The sequence below is a fragment of the Mesoplodon mirus genome (assembly GCF_964341445.2).
Source record: "Mesoplodon mirus genome assembly, chromosome: 13".
Classification (NCBI taxonomy): domain Eukaryota; kingdom Metazoa; phylum Chordata; class Mammalia; order Artiodactyla; family Ziphiidae; genus Mesoplodon; species Mesoplodon mirus.
Genome location: NC_138989.1, coordinates 30,379,920 through 30,403,616, shown reverse-complemented (window position 1 = coordinate 30,403,616; position 23,697 = coordinate 30,379,920). Strand labels below are relative to the sequence as shown.

General features: G+C 43.6%; 1 protein-coding gene across 5 annotated transcripts in view; it reads right to left on the bottom strand.

Annotated features, from left to right (window-relative positions):
- PPP4R1 (protein phosphatase 4 regulatory subunit 1) overlaps positions 1-23,697 on the bottom strand; it is a 61,571-nt gene that overhangs the window by 5,691 nt on the left and 32,183 nt on the right. For all 5 annotated transcript variants that reach the window (XM_082641119.1, XM_082641120.1, XM_082641121.1 and 2 more), the window contains 6 exons: positions 19,868-20,379; positions 14,672-14,826; positions 13,229-13,324; positions 11,522-11,707; positions 9,559-9,720; positions 124-224 (listed from right to left, as the gene is read on the bottom strand). In XM_082641119.1, the coding sequence (XP_082497245.1) occupies positions 124-224; positions 9,559-9,720; positions 11,522-11,707; positions 13,229-13,324; positions 14,672-14,826; positions 19,868-20,379 (1,212 nt within the window). The remainder of the gene's footprint in view (positions 1-123; positions 225-9,558; positions 9,721-11,521; positions 11,708-13,228; positions 13,325-14,671; positions 14,827-19,867; positions 20,380-23,697) is intronic.

Below are 23,697 nucleotides of genomic sequence, written 5' to 3'. Positions count from 1 at the left end.
TAAAGGAACAGGATACCAGGCAGAAACTTGGACCCACACAAAGGGATGAAGAAATCCAGGAAAGATAAAGACGAAGCAACACACACACCCCGAAACACAGTCTGATGAAGTATGAGAACTTACTCAGCCAGTTCAGCTCGAAAGCGCCAATTTCTACTATTGTCTGTCACCAAAAACTCCTGAAGTTGATAAAGATATTCTCTTCTTTTGTCAATATGAAGAAGCTGAAGAAACAAATAAAAATATTCACTAGGACATTGGCAGAGACATTATTTCCTTTACCAGACTGCTTAAAAAAAAAGACTCTAAATCACATGGTTAGTTCTTCTGAAGGAGAATAGATGTAGTAGGTACATGTGTTTTAAAAATTGGTATTAAGTCCATTTTCCCTCATAATCCCATTTATCTTCAAGAGTCATTTTCCCCTTTTGAAATATTTGCTTCTTGAGCTAGTAAGTGGCCTCTACTGTCCCTTGTCCCCAGGCAAAGCTTTACTAGAACACTCCTGTGACATCCTTGTTGTCACAGATCCTTTGAAGACAGGGATTATGCTCCTACTCATAGTGTGAGCCCAGTGGACAGCACTATGATGGCATACAGTAGGTGCTCAATAAATATTTGAGTGAAAAAAATAAATTTATCCCAATAACCATTCTATAAATATTTATACAAGGGGGAAAACCCTACAAGTTGATATAAACAGAAGCAAGTAAATTTAACTTATATCAAACAGATAAGAGTCACAATGAAAAAGTCTAAGTTTAAACTCAGTATTCTGACCATATATCTTCATGGAACATGTTCTAATGACAGAAAGTGCTGAAGGAAATCTTGACCATTACTTGGTTAATTTGATGTTGGAACAGTTCTAAAACATAGAATTGAGCAAATGACTAAATAATTGAACGTTTTCGAAAACTGTTTTTACCACAATAGAAAAGAAAAAAAATGTGAAGAAAGGAGAGGAAATGGTACTGGTTTGGAAGATGCAATATGAACTAAATAATTTTTTTAAACACCCAAACCAAAAAACCCCCTCCTAGCTCCTGTCCCCTGAAAAAGCCTAAAAGAAATGACGTCCGGGAGCAATGAGCACATCTAATGCCTGGATCTTGGCTTCTAAATCCCAACTCTCCACCAGAAAAGACCAGGGCTCCTCGGGGAGATCCTGACTCCCGGCTGGAGAGAAAGGAGAAGGTAGGCCTGAAAGTAAGATGTGCCTGGAAGTGAGGGGGCTGATCAAAAGGACAGAGGAGGTGGCTTTAAGGGGCTCTTATTTGCCAGATTTGATGGTCAAAACAAATGACAGGAGGAGCTTCAAGATGGCGAAAGAGTAAGATGCAGAGATCACCTTCCTCCCCACAAATACATCAGAAATACATCTACATGTGGAACAACTCCTACAGAACACCTACTGCACGCTGGCAGAAGACCTCAGACCTGCCAAAAGGCAAGAAACTCCCCACGTACCTGGGTAGGGCAAAAGAAAAAAAGAAAAAACAGAGACAAAGAATAGGGACGGGACCTGCACCAGTGGGAGGGAGCTGTGAAGGAGGAAAGGTTTCCACATACTAGGAAGCCCCTTCGCAGGCGGAGACTGGGGGTCGCAGGGGGAAGGTTCAGAACCATGGAGGAGAGCGCAGCAACAAGGGTGCGGAGGGCAAAGCGGAGAGATTTCCGCACAGAGGATCAGTGCCGGCCAGCACTCACCTGCCCGAGAGGCTTGTCTGCTCACCCACCGGGACGAGTGGGGGCTGGGAGCTGAGGCTCAGGCTTCGGAGGTCAGATCCCAGGGAGAGGACTGGGGTTGGCTGTGTGAACACAGCCTGAAGGGGGCTAGTCCGCCACAGCTAGCTGGGAGGGAGTCTGGGAAAAAGTCTGGAGATGCTGAAGAGACAAGAAACTTTTTCTCGCCTCTTTGTTTCCTGGTGTGCGAGGAGAGGGCATTAAGAGCGCCACTTAAAGGAGCTCCAGAGACGGGCGTGAGCCGCGGCTGTCAGCGCGGACCCCAGAGACGGGCATGAGGCGCTAAGGCTGCTGCTGCCGCCACCAAGAAGCCTGTGTGCGAGCACAGGTCACTATCCACACCTCCCCTCCTGGGAGCCTGTGCAGCCCGCCGCTGCCAGGGTCCCAGGACCCAAGGACAACTTCCCCAGGAGAACGCACGGTGCGCCTCAGGCTGGTGCAATGTCACGCTGGCTTCTGTCGCCACCACAGGCTCGCCCTGCATTCCCCTCCCTCCCCCTGGCCTGAGTGAGCCAGAACCCCCAAATCAGCTGCTCATTTAACCCCGTCCTATCTGAGCGAAGAACAGATGCCCTCAGGCAACCTACACGCAGAGGCAGGTCCAAATCCAAAGCTGAACCCTGGGAGCTGTGCGAACAATGAGAAAGGGAAATCTCTCCCAGCAGCCTCAGGAGCAGTGGATTAAATCTCCGCAATCAACTTGATGTACCCTGCATCTGTGGAATACCTGAATAGACAACGAATCATCCCAAATTGAGGAGGTGGACTTTGGGAGCAACGATATATATATATATTTTTTTCCCTTTTTCTCTTTTTGTGAGTGTGTATGTATATGCTTCTATGTGTAATTTTGTCTGTATAGCTTTGCTTTTACCATTTGTCCTAGGGTTCTGTCTGTCCGTTTTTTTTTTTTATTACTTAAAAATTTTTTTTTCTTATTTTTTATAACTTTATTTTATTTTATTTTATCTTCTTCTTTCTTTCTTTCTTTTCCCCCTTTTATTCTGAGCCGTGTGAAGGACAGGTTCTTAGTGCTCCAGCCAGGCGTCAGGGCTGTGCCTCTGAGGTGGGAGAGCCAACTTCAGGACACTGGTCCACAAGAGACCTCCCAGCTCCACGTAATATCAAATGGTGAAAATCTCCCAGAGATCTCCATCTCAATGCCAAGACCCAGCTCCACTCAATGACCAGCAAGCTACGGTGCTGGACACCCTATGCCAAACAACTAGCAAGACAGGAACACAACCCCATCCATTAGCACAGAGGCTGCCTAAAATCATAAAAGGCCACAGATACCCCAAAACACACCACCAGATGTGGACCTCCTGCCCACCAGAAAGACAAGATCCAGCCTCATCCATCAGAACACAGGCACTAGTCCCCCTCCACCAGGAAGCCTACACAACCCACTGACCCAACCTTAGCCACTGGGGACAGACACCAAAAACAACAGAAACTACAAACCTGCAGCCTGCAAAAAGGAGACCCCAAGCACAGTAAGTTAAGCAAAATGAGAAGACAGAGAAACACACAGCAGATGAAGGAACAAGATAAAAACCCACCAGACCTAACAAATGAAGAGGAAATAGGCAGTCTACCTGAAGAAGAATTCAGAATAATGATAGTAAAGATGATCCAAAATCTTGGAAATAGAACGGAGGAAATACAAGAAACATTTAACAAGGACCTAGAAGAACTAAAGAGCAAACAAACAGAGATGAACAACACAGTAAATGAAATTAAAAATACTGTCGAAGGGATCAATAGCAGAATAACTGAGGCAGAAGAAGAGATAAGTGACCTGGAAGATAAAATAGTGGAAATAGCTATTGCAGAGCAGAATAAAGAAAAAAGAATGAAAAGAATTGAGGACAGCATCAGAGACCTCTGGGACAACATTAAACGCATCAACATTCGAATTTTAGGGGTCCCAGAAGAAGAAGAGAAAAAGAAAGAGACTGAGAAAATATTTGAGAAGATTATAGTTGAAAACTTCCCTAATATAGGAAAGGAAATAGTTAATCAAGTCCAGGAAGCACAGAGAGTCCCATACAGGATAAATCCAAGGAGAAACACGCCAAGACACATATTAATCAAACTATCAAAAATTAAATACAAAGAACAAATATTAAAAGCAGCAAGGGAAAAACAACAAGTAACACATAAGGGAATCCCCATAAGGTTAACAGCTGATCTTTCAGCAGAAACTCTGCAAGCCAGAAGGGAGTGGCGAGACATATTTAAAGAGATGAAAGAGAGAAAAACCTACAACCAAGATTACTCTACCCAGCAAGGATCTCATTCAGATTTGACGGAGAAATTATAAGCTTTACAGACAAGCAAAAGCTAAGAGAATTCAGCACCACCAAACCAGCTCTACAACAAATGCTAAAGGAACTTCTCTAGGCAGGAAACACAAGAGAAGGAAAAGACCTACAATAATAAACCCAAAACAATTAAGAAAATGGTAATAGGAACATACATATAGATAACTACCTTAAATGTAAATGGATTAAATGCTCCAACCAAAAGACACAAGCTCACTGAATGGATACAAAAACAAGACCCATATATATGCTGTCTACAAGAGACCCACTTCAGACCCAGGGACACATGCAGACTGAAAGTGAGGGGATGGAAAAAGATATTCCATGCAAATGGAAATCAAAAGAAAGCTGGAGTAGCAATCCTCATATCAAGCAAAATAGACTTTAAAGCAAAGACTATTACAAGAGACAAAGAAGGACACTACATAATGATCGAGGGATCAATCCAAGAAGAAGATACAACAATTGTAAATATTTATGCACCCAACATCGGAGCACCTAATACATAAGGCAAATATTAACAGCCATAAAAGGGGAAATTGACAGTAACACAATCATAGTAGGGGACTTTAACACCCCACTTTCACCAATGGACAGATCATCCAAAATGAAAACACATAAGGAAACAGAAGCTTTAAATGATACATTAAACAAGATGGACTTAATTGATATTTATAAGACATTCCATCCAAAAACAACAGAATACACATTCTTCTCAAGTGCTCATGGAACATTCTCCAGGACAGATTGTATCTTGGGTCACAAATCAAGCCTTGGTAAACTTAAGAAAACTGAAATCGTATCAAGTATCTTTTCCAACCACAATGCTATGAGACTAGATATCAATTACAGGAAAAAATCGGTAAGAAATACAAACACATGGAGGCTAAACAACACACTACTTAATAACCAAGAGATCACTGAAGAAATCTAACAGGAAATCAAAAAATACCTAGAAACAAATGACAATGAAAACACAACTACCCAAAACCTATGGGATGCAGCAAAAGCAGTTCTAAGAGGGAAGTTTATAGCTATACAATCCCACCTTAAGAAACAAGAAACATCTCAAATAAACAACCTAACCTTACACCTAAAGCAGTTAGAAAAGAAGAACAAAAAACCCCCAAAGTTAGCAGAAGGAAAGAAATCATAAAGATCAGATCAGAAATAAATGAAAAAGAAATGAAGGAAAGGATGGCAAAGATCAATAAAAGTAAAAGCTGGTTCTTTGAGAAGATAAACAAAATTGATAAACCATTAGCCAGACTCATCAAGAAAAAAAGGGAGAAGACTCAAATCAATAGAATTAGAAATGAAAAAGGAGAAGTAACAACTGACACTGCAGAAATACAAACGATCATGAGAGATTACTACAAGCAACTCTATGCCAATAAAATGGACAACCGTGAAGAAATGGACAAATTCTTAGAAATGCACAACCTTCCGAGACTGAACCAGGAAGGAATAGAAAATATGAACAGACCAATCACAAGCACTGAAATTGAAACTGTGATTAAAAATCTTCCAATAACAAAAGCCCAGGACCAGATGGCTTCACAGGTGAATTTTATTAAACATTTAGAGAAGAGCTAACACCTATCCTTCTCAAACTCTTCCACAATATAGCAGATGGAGGAACACTCCCAAACTCATTCTATGAGGCCACCATCACCTTGATACCAAAACCAGACAAAGATGTCACAAAGAAAGAAAACTACAGGCCAATATCACTGATGAACATAGATGCAAAAATCCTCAACAAAATACTAGCAAACAGAATCCAACAGCACGTTAAAAGGATCATACACTATGATCAAGTGGGGTTTATCCCAGGAATGCAAGGATTCTTCAATATACGCAAATAAATCAACGTGATACACCATATTAACAAATTGAAGGAGAAAAACCATATGATCATCTCAATAGATGCAGAGAAAGCTTTCGACAAAATTCAACACCCATTTATGATAAAAACCCTCCAGAAAGTAGGCATAGAGGGAACTTTCCTCAACATAATAAAGGCCATATATGACCAACCCACAGCCAACATCATTTTCAATGGTGAAAAACTGAAACCATTTCCACTAAGATCAGGAACAAGACAAGGGTGCCCACTCTCACCACTATCATTCAACATAGTTTTGGAAGTTTTAGCCACAGCAATCAGAGAAGAAAAAGAAATAAAAGGAATACAAATCAGAAAAGAGGAAGTAAAGCTGTCACTGTTTGCAGATGACATAATACTATACATAGAGAATCCTAAAGATGCTACCAGAAAACTACTAGAGCTAATCAATGAATTTGGTAAAGTAGTAGGATACAAAATTAATGCACAGAAGTATCTTACATTCCTATACACTAATGATGAAAAATCTGAAAGTGTAACTAAGAAAACACTCCCAGTTACCACTGCAACCAAAAGAATAAAATATCTAGGAATAAACCTACCTAAGGAGACAGAAGACCTGTATGAAGAAAACTATAAGACACTGATGAAAGAAATTTAAAATGATACAAATAGATGGAGAGATATACCATGTTCTTGGACTGGAAGAATCAACATTGTGAAAATGACTCTACTACCCAAAGCAATCTACAGATTCAATGCAATCCCTATGAAACTACCACTGGCATTTTTCACAGAACTAGAAAAAAAAATTTCACAATTTGTATGGAAACACAAAAGACCCCGAATAGCCAAAGCAATCTTGAGAAAGAAAAACAGAGCTCGAGGAATCAGGCTCCCTGACTTCAGACTATACTACAAAGCTACAGTAATCAAGACAGTATGGTACTGGCACAAAAACAGAAATATAGATCAATGGAACAGGATAGAAAGCCCAGAGATAAACCCACGCACATATGGTCACCTTGTCTTTGATAAAGGAGGCAAGAATATACAGTGGAGAAAAAGACAGCCTCTTCAATAAGTGCTGCTGGGAAAACTGAACAGCTACACATAAAAGAATGAAATTAGAACACTCCCTAATACCATACACAAAAATAAACTCAAAATGGATTAAAGACCTAAATGTAAGGCCAGACACCATCAAACTCTTAGAGGAAAACATAGGCAGAACACTCTATGACATAAATCACAGCAAGATCCTTTTTGACCCACCTCCTAGAGAAATGGAAATAAAAACAAAAATAAACAAATGGGACCTAATGAAACTTAAAAGCTTTTGCACAGCAAAGGAAAACATAAACAAGGCAAAAAGACAACCCTCAGAATGGGAGAAAATATTTGCAAATGAAGCAACTGACAAAGGAATAATCTCCAAAACATACAAGCAACTCATGCAGCTCAATATCAAAAAAACAAAAAACCCAATCCAAAAATGGGCAGAAGACCTAAATAGACATTTTTCCAAAGAAGATATACAGATTGCCAACGAACACATGAAAGAATGCTCAACATCATTAATCATTAGAGAAATGCAAATCAAAACTACAATGAGATATCATCTCACACCGGTCAGAATGGCCACTATCAAAAAATCTACAAACAATAAATGCTGGAGAGGGTGTGGAGAAAAGGGAATCCTCTTGCACTGTTGGTGGGAATGTAAAGTGATACAGCCACTATAGAGAACAGTATGGAGGTTCCTTCAAAAACTAAAAATAGAACTACCATACGATCCAGCAATCCCACTACTGGGCATACACCCTGAGAAAACCATAATTCAAGAAGAGTCATGTACCAAAATGTTCTTTGCAGCTCTTTTTACAATAGCCAGGACCTGGAAGCAACCTAAGTGTCCATCAACAGATGAATGGATAAAGAAGATGTGGCACATATATACAATGGACTATTACTCAGCCATAAAAAGGAATGAAACTGAATTATTTGTAATGAGGTGGATGGACCTAGAGATTGTCATACAGAGTGAAGTAAGTCAGAAAGAGAAAGACAAATACTGTATGCTGACACATATATATGGAATCTAAAAAAAAAAAAAGAAAGAAAAAATAATGATCAGAAGAACCCAGGGGCAAGATGGGAATAAAGATGCAGACCTACTAGAGAATGGACTTGAGGATACAGGGAGGGGGAAGGGTAAGCTGTGACAAAGTGAGAGAGTGGCATGGACATATATACACTATCAAACGTAAAACAGATAGTTAGTGGGAAGCAGCCACATAGCACAGGGAGATCAGCTCCGTGCTTTGTGACCACCTAGAGGGGTGGGATAGGGAGGGTGGGAGGGAGGGAGATGCAAGAGGGAAGAGATACGGGGACATATGTATATGTATAAACTGATTCACTCTGTTATAAAGCAGAAATTAACACACCATTGTAAAGCAATTATACTCCAATAAAGATGTTAAAAAACAAAGAAACAAAAAAACCCGACAGAAATCGATTATATTACATGGAATAAAAAAGTAATTCTAGAGTCCACAGATACTAAAAAAAACTTACAAAAAGGCAGAGGAAGAGAAAGGAAAGGTTATCTTTACAGGAGATACTAACTAGTAAACACAGAAGGAATTACAAAGAACAGAAAATTAGTATTTTACAACTCACACAGTAACAAGTGATTCGGGCAAGAACCAGGTACAGATGCAGAAATGCAAAAGCACTGTGTGAAGGACTCAGGGAGAGAGCTGTTCAGAGTTCGAAAGAATCGCCCACTGAGGAGTCAATAACCTCGATGGAAAAGTAAGCTGACCCACGGCCAAGGGACCGGACTCAGCATCACCAGGGACCCAAGAGCCAACATCGTGTTACCCCTGACGCAACCCATTCAGAAAAACACCCAGGGACCTAGGTAGAGAGGGAGTACTCCTGGCAGACAACACCTGTTTAACCTGAATCTAACTGTGTGACAGCGCTCAGGCAATTTCAAATTGGGGTCATTCTCCAAAACCACTGGCTTGGCCCCTTCAAAAAGGTCCATGACATTACCGGTGAAAAGTCAGGGAAACTGTCCTAGATTTAAGAGGACTAAAGAGACGTGATATTTAAATTCTGTGTGCAATTCCCCACTGGATTCTGAGTTGAGGGGACATTATTGGGACAATTAGAGCAATTTCAATTATGATACTTCTGCACCTCAAACTTTACAACTACAATAGTTCTCCGGGATAAAACAATTTGTAAAGTCAGCGCTGCTCCTGTCAGAGACCAGAGATCCACATCAGAGGGGTGAGGACACACCACAGAAGGCTTAATGTCCATGTAATTTCCTACATGTTAGTTCAGTAATTATGAGAAAAAAGGTACAAATGTTTTTAACCATGATCTAATGTCATTTAAAAATGAAATTTAGCATAATTTTTAAATTAAACACTGAAGTGACACTAGCAAAATTGATCAGAAGGGGACTATTTTTTAACCACATGGTACCATCAAACTCATGGCTACATTTGTTACATAGAACATACAGAAACCTATCTTGATGGCAGCATAAAGTCCAAACTTTAACTCTACAGTAGAATTTTAGTGTGTTTTTATACAAAAGAACTTAAAAATTACCTTCAGAAAATCATGCAAGTGTTTAAGGACACCTATCCTGACTTCATCGAGGTCTTTTAAAAATCCATTAAAAATTGGAACCAGATCTGCAGCTGTCAACTGATCTCCAAGGATGACTGCAAGTTCGTGGATGGAGAAGGCTAAGGTCCTTCGAACTTTCCACTGCAGAAATAAAGACAACTGCGTGAGTAAGCTGATCACAAAGTCTTGGTACTTTAACTTTTGCACAATGCATGAAGGTTAATTTATTATATCTGAATGTTATTAATCTCAAGTTAAATCAGAATAAAATAGTAATAATAGATACCAAGTTTTAAATGCCTACTTTCTATCAAAAACTGGCAGAAAAATGCAAAATCCCTGCACAGTATATATTACCTCCCTTTCACTTAGGAAGGAAAAAAATGCTTGGAGATCACTGGTGGTGAAGCCAGTGTAGCTCTTGGAGCACTGGATGCCCAAGTTCCTGGCGTCCCACACAGATCGAAGGCTGGCTGGTGTGCCTCTCCCTGCACTGTGCCCCTCCCGACTCTGCACAGACTACCCTGGATTAAAAACCACCACAAAACTCGTTTTAAAGAACTGGCAATTAAAGAGACACAAGATTGGGCTTCCCTGGTGGCACAGTGGTTGAGAGTCCGCCTGCCAATGCAGGGGACACAGGCTCGTGCCCCGGTCCGGGAAGATCCCACATGCCGCAGAGCGGCTGGGCCTGTGAGCCATGGCCGCTGAGCCTGCGCGTCCGGAGCCTGTGCTCCGCTACTGGGGGAGGCCACAGCAGTGAGAGGCCTGCATACTGCAAAAAAAAAAAAAAAAAAAAAAAAAAAAGAGACAAGATTGGGAAAATCTCTTGCAGGCAGCCCTGGAAAAGAACACCGGAACAGAAATGCGCTCCATTTACAGGAAACTTTATATGTCAAAAACATCTTTTTCTTCATGTGGCCTTAATTTTAAAAATTTTACTTTGTTATTTAGTTTAAAGCTTTACCTGCTGAGAAGCTGTTTAGAACAAAGGCTTTATCCCCACCCCCAAACACAAGAACCTGTTCTTGAGATAAAATGCTGTACCCATGTTCAATGTATCAAATGGAAGAAGGCAGGATGTTCGGATAAGCCCTGCCCATCCAGAGCCGCCCCCATCACCAGCAGCTCCGAGAGTCCACAGAATAAAGGTGGAAAGCCGCTCATAGAGAGGGTGAAACACTCACTGGTCATTGGCCATGTGTCCCACGCCCAGTTCCACCCGAGGGCTGAGCAGGGATCAGCTTCTCCAGAGGTCGGAGGAGGGACTTAAACTATGTTCCCAAAGGGATTCTCGACTTCCAACTTGCCGAGTCAACTGAGACACTGAGGGATAACCATTCACAACTCAGTATAAATTAGTCTCAGTAGATGCCTTCGAATAACTGAGAGATGAAGGTCGCTGAAGGAAAAGGGACTTGGGTGTATGGAAGCCAGACCCAAGGACGGGGGGATGAAGTCGGCAAAGCCTGGGAAAATAGCCACAAAAAGCCACAAACGACCAAGGGTCAATGTTTCCCATTTCTTGTTTCTCAAACGGGTGGTGGTGGTGAGCACACGTGTGCACAAACGGGCACGCACATACCCATCAACTTTCTCCCACCCACACTGCGCTGCCTGCCGGGCCCAGACCTTGGCAGCGCTAACACGACTGCAGTTCTGCTAAGGTTGAAAAATATCAGGGAGGAAGCATGTATAACACTGTTTCGGGGGTAAAATGAAACCCTATATTCTCAAGAACTCATCTGCATGTAAACTTTAGACAACAGCACCTTTGAGTTAGGAACCTCAGCAGGTCAAACGGGAAGTTAATTCTAGCACTTCAGACAAAAAAGAGGAGAGGCTGCTCAGGTGGAGGGAGGAGCCTGGACCCACGGGGGAGTGCTCTGGTGTCACCGGCAAGCTCTCTGCACGCGAGGCAACGTGCACAGGGCCCCCGCACCTGCATGTCGGAGGCCAGCGTCTCGTAGGTCTCGCGCAGGCAGTGCCAGTTCTGCCGGCCGAGCGTCAGTGCCACGCCCGGCAGGCTGTATGCGCAGTGCTTGGCGATCTCCGTGTCCACTGTCTGCGCCCGGGAGGGGTCGGTCATGGAGAGATACTGATCCAGCAGGGCCTGGGGCACAACGTCCTAACCAAGAGAGAGTGCAGACTTTGTAAGTTAGGCATACTTGCATCTCATATAGTAGTGAAAAACCAATCTCCAAGTTTCAGGTTTCCAATAACTGAAAAGAGATAAGAAAACACGCTAAGGGAGATACAGGTATAAATGAATAAAAGCAGCTTCAAGAAGGAAAACAACAAACAAGATCTTAAAACAGAAAACAGCTTGGAGGATGATGAGAGCTGCTTACTAAATTTAAGAGATACATTAAAAATAAGATCAGCACCTTTCAGTGTTGGCAGAGATTACAGAGTCTGGGGTAACCTACTGAATGAGGCTAACCTAGTGGATGAGGCTAACCTAGCAGGTGAGGCTAAGCAGGCCCTCTTCTGCACTGTCACCAACAAGGATCTTAAAACGACAACAACAACCGCCTTTGGATGGAAATTTAGCCATTATCTATAGAAACTTAAAGTGTACATACCTCTAACCACTTGTATAAATGCGAGGACAAGAAGAACATATCTACGATCTTGCTTATGTATGTGAAATATAGCTTTGGAAGGAGCTACAAAATAAAGATAAAACTGGCTGCTTTGGGGGAAAAGCAAAGTGGGTGCTGGAGGAGAAAAGCTGAGAAGGAAGCTGAATTCTGAACTTTGTAAACGTATTATCTATTTTTAAAAAATAAATTAAAATGGAAATTCATTAAAGGAATGAGACAATCTGTATGCACTGGCTTGAAAAAGCATGTTTTAAAACACTATGAATACCAACTCCATTTTTAATAAATAGAACAAACAAAAACAAAGGACTCACCCCCCTTTGACCTAGGCAATCTACTTATAATAATGCACAGACAGTCCCAGGAGCAAAGCACAGACATGATCATGATGAATGTGGCTTTACTTGTAATATCACAGCACACCTACATCTGGACGCCCGTCCCAGCCCTGCTCACGCGGGGCCGCGTGGGTGCTGTGCTGGGGCGGGGAAGGGGGAGAGTCTGTGCTCCTGTGCAAAGAGCTCCAAGACACGACTCTTTAAAAAAGAAAAGAAAAAAGAAAGACAGGCATCACCACATTCCAACGACCCCACATGTAAAGCCTCCGATTCGAGTCACCCTGCCAGCCGACAGCACTTTACAGTGGCTCTGGGCCATACTCCCACGTTCTCCTCTCTGAAGTCAAGCTCTACCTTACAATCCTTGGCAACTCAGGCATGAAGACCCAGGCGTGACGGCCTGGCTCTATCTGTCTTTGAAAGACAAAGGTGCACGCCGACGCGCTGGCACGTCCGCCTAGGTGCGCTGAGGAAATACAAGAGGACCCATGGTCGTGGTCACCCTGGAGGGGAAGGGGTCACGGGTGTGAGACGAGGAAGATTTCTGCTTGTATTTTACTTGACCGCTTGAATTTTCTTATCAGAAGTATGATATATCAGCCCTCATTTTCAAAACATTATCAGAAGGGCCAAATTTGGTGAGAAACGGGTTTAAAAGTGGACTTAACACCACCCACACAAAGTAAAGAGTTTTGGGTCACCTACCTGCACTTTCGCTCTCCTTTCCTCGTCGGGGCTAAAACCACCACTGGTGCCCGAGTCTGAATCATCATGAATGTAGCGAAGGGCGGACTCCATATTCTGTGGGGAGAGAACGGCCACTTAAAGAACTGTCCTGTCTGCGAGTTCCCTTCATTTAAACTATCTTACTAAGTTACTCACCTTTCAAGGCCACCAAAAGATAAGAATACGTACAAATTCTTCATGCTCTTAAACATTCATAAACAGACCTAAGACCTCATAAGAATTCCCCTGCCTTAAATCAAGCTTTCAGAATAGGTTGCTAAATGTATGAAAATAAATTCCAGAACAAATGTAATTAAAAAGTAAATTTAGAAGTAATTTTGAAAAGGTCCCAATATCTAAAATTAGCTATCAATAAAACAGTATTTAGAGGGGGCTTCAGGCAACTGTTGTATGGTATGTCATACAGTTTTTCTTCTACTATTTCTATTCCTGGCTATTTCTAATTTCACAAATATATTGGGCTGGCCCAAAAGTTCATTCGGGGTTGTCATGCGATGTTACAGGAAAACCCGAACCAACTTTCTGGCTGACCCAATACTTTCTTAACAGCTCCCGCCAACCCCAAAATGAAAACAAAACACCTTCTAAAACTCAGATAAAGTACTGAAGTCTCCGATGATACTAAGTGGTCGGGGTTGCATTCTGAAGCCCTGGTTTTATGCAAGATTTCTAACTATACCGGGTGTCATCTAACAGAAAACAAGCCAGGAATCCACTGGGGCCCTGGGACCCCCGTGCCCCCATGCGTATGAGGCCCCCCTCCCTGAGCTCAGCGTCCAGGCCGCTCTGGCCTGAGACGACCTGCCTCTGGCCGCCAGCATGTGTTCCTTCTCCCGCCGACACACACAAGGGATGAGAACTACTGACACCGCGTGGTGCTGGCTTGGTTGGGGGTTGGGGGGCTTGGGAAGGACGGTGCAGGACACAGGCAGGCGGGCTGGTCACATTACCCACCCGCACACTCCAGGGTCCAGATAATCCCGCAACACGGCCTCAAGTCCCGATCTTCCGCTCAGAATACTGTGCTGCTCGCTGCAGTGAAATGGTCCCATCAGAAACAAAGCACCCCTCCAAAAAGAAAAGGGAAGAGTTAATTACTCTTGATAAAGGGCTTTGTCTCCAGTAAGATTATTTCACTGCAGTGAGCCACACCCACACTGAAGCTGCGGAGTGGTCATGTAGACAGTCCCGGGGCTGACTATTAACTCCAAGCTCTGGACATGACACTCATGTCACAGAGACAGGACGTGGTGACGATGACTTTTACTTTATGCGGAAGGGAGACGGAGAAAACCAGCGACAGACAGGACGTGGTAACTGGGCCGTGACGAGCACCATGGCCGCCCCACGAACGGTGCCGGGGCCACCCGGCTCACTGTGCACACCCTGTGGAGCCCTCACCTCGACGGCCTCGCTCGTCAAAGGCCCGGTGGTGCCGTGGTCAAGTCTGCAGCCAGGGAGCTCATCCTGCGGGGCCCTCCGGGCGGCCTCGCTGGCCTCGTCGCAGGCGTCCAGGCTGGAGGCGCGCAGGGCGGCGGCCAGCACGTCCACCTGTGCTGTGGGCGGAACGACAGGGCTGTGAGCGCGGGGCCGCGGGTGCCCGGGCTCTCCCTGCGCAGGGTTATGGGATCAATGAGACGCAGTGCTTTTGGGACACTGCCATCGAAAAGCTGGAAAAAACCTCTACTGTGGTCAATCATTAGTTCTCTGAGGGAAAAAGTAGAAAACTAATATGCTTTCATGAGATTAAAAATGTTTACCCACTACTGTACATTATTCTGCGTTAGTATGAAAAGAGAGATGCTATCTAGTCAATTTCAGGGTCAGTGAACTATGTTTTGGGAACACATGAGCGGGACTGGCGAGGCTTACTTACTAAGCTATCTTAGCAGGAGAGCAGTCACACAGACCCTGCCAACATAAAACAATGGGAATTACAAAGATTTCTGTGGCAGTTACATTTAAACATCTCATATCTCATTCCTGTTTATTTTACTTTTCTCTAATTCTTTTTGAAAGTGAAATTAGTGACTTGTCCCAAACACAGGGATCCCAAACAAGCACTGTCTCACTCGCAGGAAACCAAAATGACAGATAACCAAGCAGCAGCCCTGAAGTCTGGCAAATGGCACTGTCTACGTTTTGAGTTACATCTTCTTTATAAAAGTCATTCAAAGTGAAGATAAAGCATTCTTCCTTCCCCCCAAAATAAATGAAGAATTTAGCAAAAAGAAATTGTTTAGCATTACTTCAAGTAACAATCCACCTGGATGCTCAAAATATAGGAATTTATAAAGTTTCCCTGCAAATTTATTTAGTACAAAGATTAGAAAGTGTGCTCCCACTCTACTTAAAGATTATTAAAAAGCAATCAGTATTTTATTAAGATAACCTATTACTATGCTATAGCATTTATAAAATTCTAGTTAAGTATACAAGGTACCCAGCAAGACAGACACAAGAAACATACAGGATGATGACCTAACTGAATAGATTAAACTGAAGGTGTCTAATCATGAAAAGTTACTCACAGAAAGCATCCTCATTCTTTTGGGAATTCCAGCTGCAATTTGTACTAATCCTTTACTCACTTCAGCTCCCCTTTTAGAATCCTCCAAATTTCCACAATGAAATCACAACAGAACTAAAGGAGGCCGATGGCCCGGAACATGCTTTCTGCCCCCGTAGATGCAGGCGGGGGGTGTGAGGGTGGGCTCCCTCATGCATCACGACCTGTTCCTGGGAAGCCTTTCACAGAACACGCCTCACACAGGCCACCAACCTGAGTAAACGACAGCCTCCTCCTTGTCTATGTTACTCTGTACCTTTAGGTTTGTATGTTCACAAAAGTTTCAGTGCGTCACACTGAGGTTACCTCCTTCAAAAGACTGGTACAAAGGTCACGAGGACGACCTCATGTCCACTCACGGAGAGCCCGTGGCCCCGGAGAACCCAGGCTTGCCTGAGACTCAGCGGATGGCTCACCACGACCAGCGGAAGGAAACTGAAGCACAGGCCTTCACCATGTCTGCGTTTTCCTCACGATGCGGGCGGAAACCCCAGGATCAGAGCCCACGCGGTCCCTGGTGACTCGCGCTCAGAATCGGGGACAGCCTGGAACCTGGAATTTCCTGCCCCCGCCCGAAGCGCTGGTCTGGCTGAGCTCACCCTTTCCATCTCTCTCGCACACCGTCCTGGAGGTTAGTCACAAGTTCCTAACAATTTCTTGCTTACAATCAACGAACAATATGATTTTTCAGACCACAACTGTCCAGTGGACCCAGTTATTCCACTGGCCCTAACGAAACTGGAGAGAGCTCTGCACTTGCTGGCCTGGCCAGCTTCCCCTCTGCAGTCTGTGAACTGGCCACGGCCAATCAAACCGGCACCGGTCACTATTCAGCCGTGGCTCAATCCTGAATCAGCCTGGTGACGCCACACGCCAGGGAGTTTGGAAAAGGGGCTCTCTTACACCGTCTTCCCATCTTACTACCTCCCTTTCTGTCCTTCCACGTAGGGTCTACTTCTGTTCCACAGCTGAGAAAGGGCCTTCTTTTTCTGACAGGAACATCTCATTCCAGTTCCTGGAAACACTTAAGTTTTTTGATTAGAGACCCACAAAGAAAAAAAAATTAATCTATCAATGCTTCAAAGAAGGTAAGAGTTAAATTGCTAAGACTGTGAAGCAAAGGCTGCCTTAGAGGAAAAAAATCCCAACTCTTGCTCTTGTGTCCCATGACATTCCCACCAAACAGCATGGAAAAGAACAAGGGACCCAGTGGCTCGTGAAAGCAGAAACTCGACTCTGAGGGTCCACCTCACCCTGACGTTCCCCTGCCCCCAGTCAAGAATACACACATGCAACATAACTAGTTGAGTCCCTGGCCAGAACTTAGTCTCCAATTTGGGGTTAATTCTGCCTTTCAAAAAGGTAGACATTCTCTGACAGACTGTCCACAACCGCAGACTAGAAAAGAAAAAGCACCCACAGTTAAGGTACACCCTTCAAAAACCCAAAACACCTTCTAATAGTATGAAAAGTCAGAAATAGTTACTACAATCAACACGGGTTTAATATGCCCTCATATGCTCGGGAATTCTGCAGCTGAAGCCCTCCCGCCCCCAACCCTGCCCACCAATGTTTTGCTGCAGAACATCTGACACAGGCAGTTTACACGCTAAGTGTCTCACCCTCTGTGCTCTCTGAGGCTGGGATTTCTGTCTGGTCTGCTGCTGGTATATATTCACTGCCTGGAAGAGTAGCTGGCACATAATAGGTGCTCGGTAAGTGATGTTGGATGAATCAGTCAATCGATGAATATGTTACAAAAGTATCAACATTGTGGACAGAAAGAACAACATGACAAATTTAAATTGTAACAGGTGTAAGAGCTGAATTAGAAAGAGAACTGATCAAATCATAATATAGTATTACTACTAAAATCTCAATTGCAGCCTGTAAAGTTTAAGTCAAACAGTGTTAGTCACCTTCTGAAACACAAAGTCATATCCTGAAGCTCATATGTGTCCATGTAGGGCTTTTAAAAAAGCAAACTACGCATATTACTTTTAGCTTATTTGTTAAAAAAAAAGCATTTAAAGTAGCTTATTCAATATTTCCATCAATATTTAACTACGTGTCAAAGAACTGACTAGCAGGTGTGTACAGGGAGAGCTCCCAGAACAGGCCAAAGGCCAGTTAGGAATCTTTCTTCCATAAAGGTAAGGAGCATACAAAAAAAAACAAAACTTGAGGGGCTTCCCTGGTGGCGCAGTGGTTGAGAGTCCGCCTGCCGATGCAGGGGACACGGGTTCGTGCCCCGGTCCGGGAGGATCCCACATGCCGCGGAGCGGCTGGGTCCGTGAGCCATGGCTGCTGGGCCTGCACATCCGGAGCCTGTGCTCCGCAGCGGGAGAGGCCACAACAGTGAGAGGCCCACGTACAGCAAAAAACAAAAACAAAACAAAAAAACAAAACTTAAGAGTTACTGAAGTTTGATCAACTGAATCAAACTTCAGTTGACAAATGATAAAATTTATTTCAACAAAAAGCAGAAACCTGTAAAGACAACATTTATCAAGGGCTGACCACCCCAAGATGTGCACATCTGAGGTGTAATTCTGTCTCCATCCTCCTCATCTGGGGTGGAAGGGAGAGGGCAAAGGCAAGAGATTCTGATGAAGATTCTAATTTGTCAAACAAAACCAAACCTCAGTATCTGCTACATCACCAGGTTGTCATAAAATGCAGAATTCTGGGCTCAAGGGGGTAGAAATCAAGGGCAGGAGCCACAATGAGGAACTAGCGAGAGCAGTAAAGCTGTGAGGTTTTCAGAGAAACTAATCCACCGCGAGGGATAGAAAATAGGACATTCTACGGAAAACACTCATAAGGAGGAGGAATGAACTACTGGTCCACGAATGGCGAGGATAAACTGCAGACTCAAGAGAGGCTCACGGCGCCCGATACTATTCACAGCATTCTGGAAAAGGTGACTGTCTGCCAGTCAAATTAAAATAACTTTCAACCATCAAGGATACGAATTTGCCTTTAATCAAACAAATCATTTAGTTTTTCTCCAAGCATAAAATTACCACAGGAAATCTTTAAAAATCATGATACGTTAAAGCCAAACAAAGATAACTGCTAATATCACCTCCACGGATGAAATTTCCAAGTTTAAACACAACAAGGTTTTGCGTGTTTTAGAAGGACACTGAAGGTTTCGCTTTGTCTGCTTTAAAAATAGGTATTTTGCTAACATTGAGCAAACTGACAGTTTAGAAATTTTAGCTTCTAGAATGAACAAGGAAAAAAAAAATCCACAAAGTGATAAAGGATCTGAAGCCTTGCAGTTTGGGGATTTTTCAAAATTGTTTTTTGTTTTACAGTAACATTTCAGGTTTCACTGGTTAGCGTGCTCAGTAGGAGCTCTGATGTCACTGGCATCAGGTTCCTGCCCCCAGACCGTAAACCACCCCCTGGCCCCGGCAGGCAGAGTGGGGTGGCCTGGGACCTCATTCCCACACTCCTATTCCACTGAGCGAGAGCAACTTGTTATTTTTACACACAACAACCTTCAAGGCTGCCGTTCACAATGGCAGAATCTAGGTGACACAAGTGTAACCCAATGGAACAAGGTCCCAACTGAGAAACAAAGACACAAGCAAGACCCTCGCAAACGCCCACAGCTCTTAAAACACCACGTTCCACAGGAAGATACGTATCTTTGTCCACTGTTAACAGACTACAGTCTTTCCGTAAAACACAGCACTGCATCTGTTGTTTATAAAAGGTTTATGAGATCCAGAGCAGAAGAGTTAAGGCAGGACTCAAGGGTTAAAATTGTAAAAACAGTGAGTGAGTGTGAACAAGTCAGAGAGCGATTTTTGAACCAACACATCTGTACATGCTACACTTAGGAACACAGTGACGGGCTCATCTGAAATTTATTTCCTAAAATTCAGACTAATCACATTTATCCAGACAAGAATACATGATGACAATGGTCAAAATAGATTTTTAAAAGGCAATTTTTCTGGGGAAAAAGTCAGGAAATAACATTTTTTATCAGAATAAAGAACTGACTCCCATACCTTTCACGTCGGGATCGTCAATGTGTGGCTCCAGGTTTTCTATCATCTCTTCCAGTTCCTTTCTGGTGGCCATGGTGATGTTTGCAGAAGCCGGGGCGGTGGCTTCAGGCATTCCCTCCAGCCCCTCCGGGCTGAGTTTGTTCCCAGAGCCCTGCTCCAGCTCCACATCTAGATCTATTTCGGGAAGAGGAGTCCTCCAGAAGTGGAAGGAGTTGTACAACTCCTGATCTAGGGGAGCTGAGTCCTGTGCACTGGCGCCCACCTCCAACCGACAGGCAGACCTGCAGGTGCCGGGCTTTTTATCATCCTCATGACTAGCTGCCTCCTGATTAGGCTCTGAGGACAAAGGACAAGGTAATGAGCTGTCCCCTGGAGGCTTCCTAGGGCTTTCAGCACCGATGTCCGGGTCTGGCGCACCTTCCAGTTTGACACTGGAATTAAAAACAGTGGGGTCTGTAGGAACATCCTCTGGCCTGATCTGTGCATCCTCTGGGACTTCTTCATCTCTGGTCCTTTTATTGTTTTATTTGGGAAAAAGAAAGTGAAAGTATAAAAATAATTACTGAAAGAAAAACAATGAAAGATACTACATGAAGCATTTAGACAAGTATTAAAAATTACAAAGTATCCATACAAATTCAGTAGTTTATTTATATTACTGATAATGCTTCCTTTTCCATCAGTTGTTCTGTGCTCAATGATGTAAACATCTGTTAAGTCTAGATATTAAAGTATTATGTAATAGTTGGAGGAGATAACATTTAAGAACCCCGGGATTCTATAATACCATGTTAATTTCAATAATAAAAAAAACTAAAAAGAAATAGTAGGAAGATAAATTCTCACAATGCATTTTAAGCTAAATACACCATAAAAATTATCTGATATTTAGGATATGGTATTGCCACTGTGCTCCAATGACCTATCGAAAAGCTGAGAATTAAAACCTCCTTGCTTACACAGAAAAGAAAAAAAAAAACCCTCTACACAGCATTAGAAAAGATCCTTATTTACTATCCCGCAAACTACATTAAAGTCCCCTTCAGTGTAAAGAAAGTTATTTTTATTCCTTCCACACTTTCAGGTCTACTCCCCAAAGTTTCCCCCGCTGCAGCCGTGACTTAATTGACAGAGAGGTGGTACAAGCCCCGGGGCCACAGCCCACGGGTCACCGCCATCCACCACCTACGCGGAGGCTCTACGGCCCCTCAGAGTTTATCTGACTCAATTACCCTTAACAAACGCGTGCTGAGTACCTACTAGGAGCCAGGGAGCGACACTGGTGGTGAGGGTTCCTATGTGAATGAGAGGCAGCTGCTGCTCCTGAGATTAGCATCAGAGGTAAACACTTCCCTCAGAGTGGTAAGGAGGGAGCAAGCACGCAGAGCCCGGAGGCAGAGGCGCCAGCGGCAAGGAAAGGCTTTCCAGGGAGTGACAGGAGCCGTGGGTGGAGCAACCAACACATGTGGCTAAGGGAAAACCCGCACTCAGGCAGCATATGCAAAGGCAGGGGTGACAGGAGAGGTGCCACACCTTCAGGAAACGGCGATGAGTTTACGATGGCTCAGAGAGGGAACCGATGGAAAAGTGAAAAGTCGGCGGAGCCACCGAGCCCCACACTAAACACCTCCGGAACGTACCCTAGGTACAGGAGACAAGGCAGGGGTGAAGAGAGTTACATTTTGAGATGCGTTCTTTCAGAAAGGCCACCCGGAAGCAGGACAGGAAGCGGGCTGGAGGTGCGCCCGGCGGCAGGGACTGCAGCAGAGCAGGTGAAGAGAGGCAGGGACGCCCTTCTGAACAGGGTGGTGTGTCGGGGCTACAGAAGACGGAAACACACTCAAATGACGCCAAGGCCAACACGACTGCTCACTTCCCGCTCGCGGGGCATGAGAAGCAAAGGGAGGAACCTGTGAAGATTTCCAGATTTCTGGCCCGAGCGACTGAACAGGTGCTGGCGGCACCGACTGCAAGTGAAAAACACCAGGGCAGTTTGAGGAGGGGGTTTCAGTCTGGGTGGGCTGAGTCGGGATCTACATGGAATTCCACGTGGTGACGTCCCCGGGAAACTGGTCAGAGCCCAGACAGAATGGAGGGCACCTCAGAAGGACTGGCCTGCATATGTGTCATGACAGTCGTGCAGAGTGACAGAGAGCACGGCATTTCTCCTGTACAAGAGGATGCTTCAGACGAGCATTCTTCAGGCTCAGAGAAAAAGGTCAGAAGAGATGAAGAACTGAAAACACAGGAGACTGATGGAATCCCTGATAAAGCAATGTCTCTGAGAAGGAAGGCTAGGGGCTCGAGAACACAGGTGGAGAGATTAAATGGGTGAGAGACAGCTCTTCTAAGAAACATGAAAGGGAAGTGAGGATGGATATGTAGGTAAATTTGTCAGGTGAGGGTGGGGTGCTCCCTTGAAACATGGGCCCTTAAATATACACAATGAAAGACATTAAACAGGAGGCTCACCCGGCCTGTGCCCTGGAAGGTGACGTTACCACCGATGTGATATCCCAGTTACAGAGCCACCATATGTGCTCTCAGGAGATCACCAACTTCCCTGATTGCACTTTATCTCATAGTAATGTTCACACTGTTTTCAGAAACGAATTTTTAAAAAAACACGTGATTATTTTAAAAAATATTTTTTTAGACACAGATAAAAATATTTAATACTTCATCTGAAAACATACCACACAGTGGTAGCATTTAAAATTCTGGTGTCTCTCCACCATGCTTATAATCATAAAATACATACCATGCACACAAACTGCGAGAACTCGAGTCTCACCCAGCACGGGTGCTGCAGATTCCACGTTTACTCCTTATTCGTAAAACGAGGGACTGGCCTCGATGTCTGTGGCATCCTTTCCCTCTCCAAAACAGTCCCGAAGCAAGTGCTCTTATGCAAAATAAGTGTCTTCTATATGTGTATGAATTACATGATATTTTCCAATCATGCCTTTATTAAAGATATTTTTTCTTTTGTTTTAAAACACGAGTGGGATAATGGGTAAAATTTGAATAAAATCTCTAGATGACAGTATTGTATCTGTGTTAATTTCTTAATTTTGGTAATTAGAGTCTGGTTATGTATTAGTATCTGTGTTTTGAGGAGTGAAATATTTAAGAAAGGTAAAAAGAATATCATGTCTAAAACTTATCTCAAAGAATTCAGAAAAAAATAATAATAAAGCAAGTATGGTTAAACATTAACATTTGGAGAATCTGGAAGAAGTGTTTACGGGATTCTTTGGCTATTTTTACAGTTTTTCTGATATCATGCAAACTGAATTTTTAAAATTATAGTAGGGACTTCCCTGGTGGCGCAGTGGTTAAGAATCTGCCTGCCAGTTCAGGGGACATGGGTTCGAGCCCTGGTCCGGGAAGATGCCATATGCCGTGGAGCAATTAAGCCCGTGCGCCACAACTGCTGAGCCTGCACTCTCGAGCCTGCGAGCCACAACTACTGAAGCCCACGTGCCTAGAGCCCGCACTCCGCATCAAAAGAAGCCACCACAATGGGAAGCCCACGCACCATAACGAAGAGTAGCCCCTGCTCATTGCAACTAGAGAAAGCCCACGCGCAGCAATGAAGACCCAACGCAGCCATAAATAAATAAATAAATAAATAAATAAATATTTTAAAATTAAAAAAAAATAATAAAAATTATAGTAACAGGACATTGTTTGGTGGTGGTGGGGAGCAAATGGCTGAAACTTAAGACTTCACTTGTTATCTGATGAATTTAAGAAACTTCCACTTAAAATTCGCAAAAAGAACCCAATTAAAAGGCCATTTAGTATGGAAAACTATTCCAAGGGCC